The 6000-nt window shown below is 62.2% G+C and overlaps 1 protein-coding gene across 1 annotated transcript in view; it reads left to right on the top strand.

Moving 5' to 3' along the window:
- The first annotated feature begins 2184 nt into the window (after positions 1-2184).
- CPLX1 (complexin 1) overlaps positions 2185-6000 on the top strand; it is a 47396-nt gene continuing 43580 nt past the window's right edge. The window contains exons 1-2 of the mRNA XM_049886563.1: positions 2185-2272; positions 3859-3962. Of these exons, the coding sequence (XP_049742520.1) occupies positions 3932-3962 (31 nt within the window). The 5' untranslated portion in view covers positions 2185-2272; positions 3859-3931. The remainder of the gene's footprint in view (positions 2273-3858; positions 3963-6000) is intronic.

Here is a 6000-nt window from a genome sequence, read left to right as displayed (position 1 = left end):
GAGGTCACTGGGCACCTTGCAGAAGGCTTGTGTGGCAGGCGAGGGGTGGTTGTGGCTCAGTGTGGCTCACCTCTAGGAGCCTCTGTGACTCACACTTGGGAGGTCAGCTGTGGCCCTTTCTAGCAGTGACGGTGGAGAGAGGAGGCTCCATGGGGAGAAGTGATCTCTCTCTTTGCAGGACCCTCCCACCACCATCCCTCCCAGGCTCCAAAGATGCTGCAGGGCCCTGTGTCTCATCTTCCCTTGTTCCTGGACAGTCAGGGGAGAGGCAGCTAGCCTTGCACAGAGCGGTGCTCGGGCCACCCTGGCTGCGAACCGCACCCTGGGCCTGGGTGCTCCTGAGGGCAGAACTGGTGCCCCTCACTCCTGCTTCTCACCTGGCACCTCCAGGGCAAGGCCTGTGGGTCTCGCCTCCAGGTGACAGGTGACGGGAGCTGTCAGTGAGAGAAGGGACAGTGCTGAGTTCCCAAGAGGCTGCAGCTCCATGTGGCAGGGAGACCCCACAACCCTGGACACAGCCTCTTGTCCAAAGTTGCTCCTGGCCCCCAGGTCCCTTCAGATTCACGCTGGTTGCAGTGGAGGCCAGAGTGGGACCCCACCCAACTACCTCCCCACCACAAAGGAGCAGTGCTGGCCTCCCTGATCCCCCTGCCCTCATCCTTGGTCTGCTGAGGGTCTCCAGTCAGGCCACTGACACCCTGCCGGGCCTGGAGGTGGTCATCGGAGGGAGAGGAACAGGGCACAAGGTCCCACGTGGATCCAGGTGTCCAGGCTCTCTGCAGGGAGGCTAAGCTTCCTGGGGGCTAGAGAGGGAGGCCCAGGGCACCAGATAGGAGCCAGAAGGGTGGTCTTCCTGGGGCTGGTGAGGGTCTGGGGCAGCTCCAGGATGTCCCTTCTACTCCAGGCCTGGAGGAGTCCCCATGACTCAGCCAGGAGAGGATAGTGCGTGGTTCATGCAGTGTGGCCACCTGCTCAAAGGTGCCGGCGGAAGGCCACCACTGGGCTGCCCCCCCAGTGACTCAGACAGCCAGCTGGGCTGCAGTCCCTGCCGGCAGAGGGGCCCAGTTCTTGTATGCAGGTGCTCAGATCAGGATCCCCTGCAGCCATTGAGGGAGGAGCGGGCAGGAGGCCCAGCGCTCTGACCTTGCAGCGACCCCGACCCCTCCCACCGCAGTGCGCACCCTCGGCAGACGAAATCCCGGAGGTCCCGGGAGGGGGAGGCCACGGGGTGCGGGGTTCGGAGCCACAGTGGGCCCCCCTCTGGCGGAGAGGACCCGGCCACCGGCCCCCGTCCGGAGGAACCCTGTCCCGCGCCGCGTCCCGGTCCGCAGTGACCTTCACGAGTCCCTGCCTGGAAAGGGGGCCGCCCCACACAGCCCTCTCTCCAGCCGCCTCTCCACAGCAGCGCCCCCTGGGCCTGCCCGTCCGGGGGCTGCGACGGTCCCTTGGTCTCTTTTCCTCGGGGGTCCCTCAGCCTGTTCCACTACAGTGAAACTCTGTGGTGCTCTTTCTAAGTCTGCGACTGGGATACATGCAAATTAGCTCCCGGCTGGTCTGCAGGTCTGTCCCCGCGAGGGGAATTGGGTGGGCTTTCGGGGTTCTGGGAGTGCCCTTCTCCCGCCCTGCAGTGAGTGGGCCCAAGAGAGGCGGGGTCTGGGTCTTGGGAGGCGCCCAGGACACCCAGCCCGGTCAGGACCACGGTCACCCCCCGCGCAAGGAAAATCTCTCACAGTGCTTCCCCTCCCGCCTTGGCCGAGTGAACTGCGAGGGGCAGAGATCCCCAAACCCCTGCCCCGCTCCAGCTGAACAAGCAGGGATTTTTCTGCTCCCCGGGGTTCCGCACCTACCAGTCCCTCACCGCAGGAGGGGGTGGGAGGGGGGGCCCTGTGGGGGAGGAGGGCGGGACCCCCGCCCGGGCAAGTCCACATGGAAGGGGCTCTCATACTTGGGGGAGGGAGGTCTGCGGTTAAAAGTTGAGGGCCGGGTAGGGGCATCTCGCTCCCGGATGGCCGGGGAATCCGGAATGTTTGGGGGCGCGGCTCCGTGGCTCCCGCTCCGCCCCCGCCAAGCCTCCGCCCCGCCCCTCAGCGCGCCCCTCCCCCGCCCTCCTCGTCATGCTCTGCCGCGGGCGGGGGGCGGGGACAGCCTCCGTGTGACGCGCCCTCGTCGCGGTGCCCTTCAGCAGCCGCCGCAGTTGCCGGCGCCACATGGACCTGGCCGGCCCGCGCTCACTCCGCCGCTGATTGCCCGCCTCGCTCCTGGGCCCCAGAAGGTAACCGGCGCCCCCGCCCGCAGCCCGTCCAGGCCGGGCCCGCTCCCCAGGCCCTGCTCCCCCAGCTCCCGGTCCCCCCAAATCTACGCTTCCCCAGGTCCCTGATCCCGCAGATATCTGCTCCCCAGGTGCCGGCCCACCCCGGCCCGGTTCCCCCAGCCCGGCCCTGGCTGTGCAGGGCCTCTGCAAGGACTCTGTCCGGCGCGCGGGCGCTGTCCGTCGTCGTGGTGCTGAAGCAGCCCCGCAGTCCCGGGCCCTCCTCCGCCCTCGCTCTCTTTTCCTGGCTTCTTCCCTTCTCCAGCCTCTCTGTCTCCCCTGCCTCTCTAGTCTCCCTTTCTCCTTCCCGTCCTCTCTGCTTTTTTTCTTTCTCTTTCCTGAAGCGCTCCCACCTCACGCCGCTCAGCAGAGCCGGGCAACTCGCCCACAAAGCCGAGGGGTGCGGCGGCAGGAGCCCCGGGCCCGCGTGTGGGGGGTCTGGGCCCCGGGGCTGGTTTGGATCTCGTCAGGAAGGTCCCGCAGCACCCCGAGACTCTCTGAGGCTGGGCCCTTGCAGCACTCGCCCTCCCTCCCTCCCTTGGAGCCAGGGGAGAAGTTTGGGAGAGAATCTGCTTTGCGCCAAAGGCGCCCCTGTGAGCCAGCGCTTTGCAGTCTCCACTCCCTGGCCCGGCCACCCCTCCCTACCCCACGCCTGCACAGTAGGTTCTCCTTCATCTGCAAAGAGGAAAACAGTAAAACAGCAGGTCTCCAGGGACCTGGGGTTCCTTCCTGGAGAAGTCGCACAAGGTACAGGAGGCATTGAAGCTGCTGTGATTTTCCAGGAAGCACTTCCCCACCAGGGCCCCAGCTGGCCTGGGCTGGGGACTGGGACCCTGGAGCATCTCCCCACAAAGATGCATGGAGGGGTTTTTCCTTCCCATCATTCCCATTGGCTCCTTGCAGACTGGGCCCCCTGCGGCTTCTCCTTTCCACCCCCTGTCTGCTGCAGGCGGGGTGGAGGCAGCACTCCCCAGGATAGAGCCTGGCTCCCACACACCCCTCTTCAGAAGCCACAGGGGCCTCCCCTGAAGAGCACCTACTCAGGCCCCGCCTGCCCTGTCCCTTCCTCATCCCTTAGACATACCCCACTCTTGTGGCCCTGAGATCACTCCAGTGGTGGCAGCCTGGATCCTGAGCCACTGAGCACATCCTGTCACCTTCAAATGCCCCCTGGGCCCGCCTCTGCTCTGCACAGGCTGTCGCCAGGCTGCTAGGAACTTCACCCCCTGGAGTTGTCAGAGCTTTCCCCTCCCTGTAATAGCAGCTGAAAGCTGGACCCCAGAAGGCTCAGGGACCTAAAGAGACCCCTTTGCAGGTCTAGCTGGGGTCCTGTAACCTGTCCGCCCTAGTCAGGGTGTGGAAAAATGCTTCACATAGGCAGAGGCCCACCCCACAAGGGATGTGGTGCAAACATTGATCCCCCAGACCCCCAGGCTCTGCTCTGGGAAAGGCTTGGCAGAGGCAAGGAGGAAGTGGGTCTCTCCCCACACAGAGCCCCTGCCTCCAAGCCTAGTCAGGGCAACTGTGACCACCTTGCTCTCCTCCCCCAGTTACAGGTTGCCTGGCCTCACGTGCATGTGAGTTTCGACCTCGAGGAGCCACTGAGGAATCAAAGCCATTGTCATGGAGTTCGTGATGAAACAGGCCCTGGGAGGTAGGAGGCGGGGGCAGGGGCTGCTTGTTGACCCACAGAGACACCCCCAGAGGCATCATTGCAGACACGGAGCAGAAGCACAGGGAACAAGAAGGCTATGTCCTGACAGAGACTTGAGCCTTTCTGAATTTCCTTTGCCAGCACAGGGAGGGGAGGGAGTACAGGGGGAACAGGGAAGGCGGGAGGGTGTGTGTAAGTTCAACCTGACCCCAGCACTGTCAGGGCAGAGACCACTGGAAAGGCTGACCAGTAATAAATACACTCACTCAACCTAAGGAAGAAGTCCCCAGGGTGGGAGTATCAAAGGACGGCCCTAACTGTGGTCAGGCTGAGTGACCCTCACAGGGCTTTGCTCCTGGTGAGCCAAGCTGTGGACAAGGAGGAGCTGCAGAGATACTGCAGTGGTTGCATGGGGCATAGGGACAGAGATGGACCTGTGGCTTTCATCAAGAACTCAGTGGCTCTCACTCAGGATATGGGGGAAAGCACTGCCCCCAGGGCTGGCAGGACACATGTATGTTTGAACACAGAGGTCCAAGAAGAGGCCAGGGACACCTCATGTGATCCCACCATCTTCCAAGGAGCCAGTTCAGCTTCTTATGTGTGCGTGTTTGCGGGGGACATACTACTCCCCCTCCAACAGAGCTGGCTCCTATTGGAAAGAGCCTATACATGGCCCAAGGCCATTATCATGGCTAGAGGCCCTGGCCCAGGACTGGAAGCCCTGCAGATGGGGTTGGTTCACAATGGCACCGAAGACCTTGCAACCCATCCTCTGCACCAGCTCTCAGGGGCCGATTCCACCGTTAGGAATGTCTTCTTTGGGTATGATGGCATTGCACTCACACGCGGTCTGCGTAGGGGAGCATTTCACTCACAGCCTAGTATGAATCAGGTGATCTATATGTAAACCTTTCTCTCAGTACTACTGTGATGGGGGAGAGGGAGTTGGTGAGAGATGTGCCAAGAACAAGGGGGGGCGCCGCTACCCCCAGGTCTGGTGCCTGACCCCTCCCCTGGCCTCATGCTGTCTTCCCTCCCTCCATTCCTCCTACCGCCTAGGACAGGAGCTGACACAGATTGTCTTGTGGAACATGGCTGCATTTCTGATCAACACAAATTAAATCAGAAGACAGGGGAGCCTGGCCCGGGGCCACATGGCCTGAGCCTCATGGCCAAGGGTAGTCTGCAGATTCCGCCTAATTGTAATGCTTACGTCACCAAGACATGATTCAGGGACAGCGTCCTGGCACCGGGAGGGACCCGTGTTCCACCCAGCGACTCCCGGGCTCTTACAGATAATTAATTAGGTGGCTAATTCAGGCCCTGAGGTGGGTTTTTAAGAAAACTGGAATATCTGATTTGGCTGTCTACACGACTGAAATTAGCCGGGTAATTGCCAGTCTGGCCTCCCTCTCTGTGCAGTGTCAGCCCAGACAGCTTCTCCTGCAGGGGCAACAGGGCGGGCTTCCAAGGGCAACGTGGGTGCGTGCATGGGCGGGGGGGGCTGTGGATGGCTCCACGGTGGCTCTGGGGAGCAGGTGATGTGTCCCCTGACACTGCTGGGGGCGGCTATGCATCGGACTTCCTGTCTTCTCTCCCACTCTGGGGTGGGCGGTGTCATGTCTGGCCTCTCAGGATGAGTGTGAGGGAGAGGGAGCGAGACAGACGGAGGAAGGGGGAACTCTAGTCAGAGGCAGAGACAGACAGAGACCCAAAGAGAACTATTCTGGGAGACACAGGCCCAGAGTCCCAGACTCAGAGAACCAGCGAACAATCAGGGAGCAGGGAGTGGCCCAGGAAGCCATTTGGAGAGAAGCCAGAGAAACAGGGGCAGGGAGAGAATCAGGGAGACAGAGAACAGCCCAGAAACAGACCGAGAGAAGGACAGAAACACCCGGGATCAAGAAAGACACAGAGACAGACGTGGAAACAGGCCTAGCTGGGCCAGAGGAGAGAAGGAGCCGAGAGTCCCCAAGAGCCACGGAGAGAAGATGACTGAGGGGGACAGAGGCTTCACCAGCCGGAGAAGGAAACA

The sequence above is a fragment of the Elephas maximus genome, chromosome 5 (assembly GCF_024166365.1).
Source record: "Elephas maximus indicus isolate mEleMax1 chromosome 5, mEleMax1 primary haplotype, whole genome shotgun sequence".
Lineage (NCBI taxonomy): Eukaryota > Metazoa > Chordata > Mammalia > Proboscidea > Elephantidae > Elephas > Elephas maximus.
This window is presented reverse-complemented; position numbering and strand designations above follow the sequence as displayed.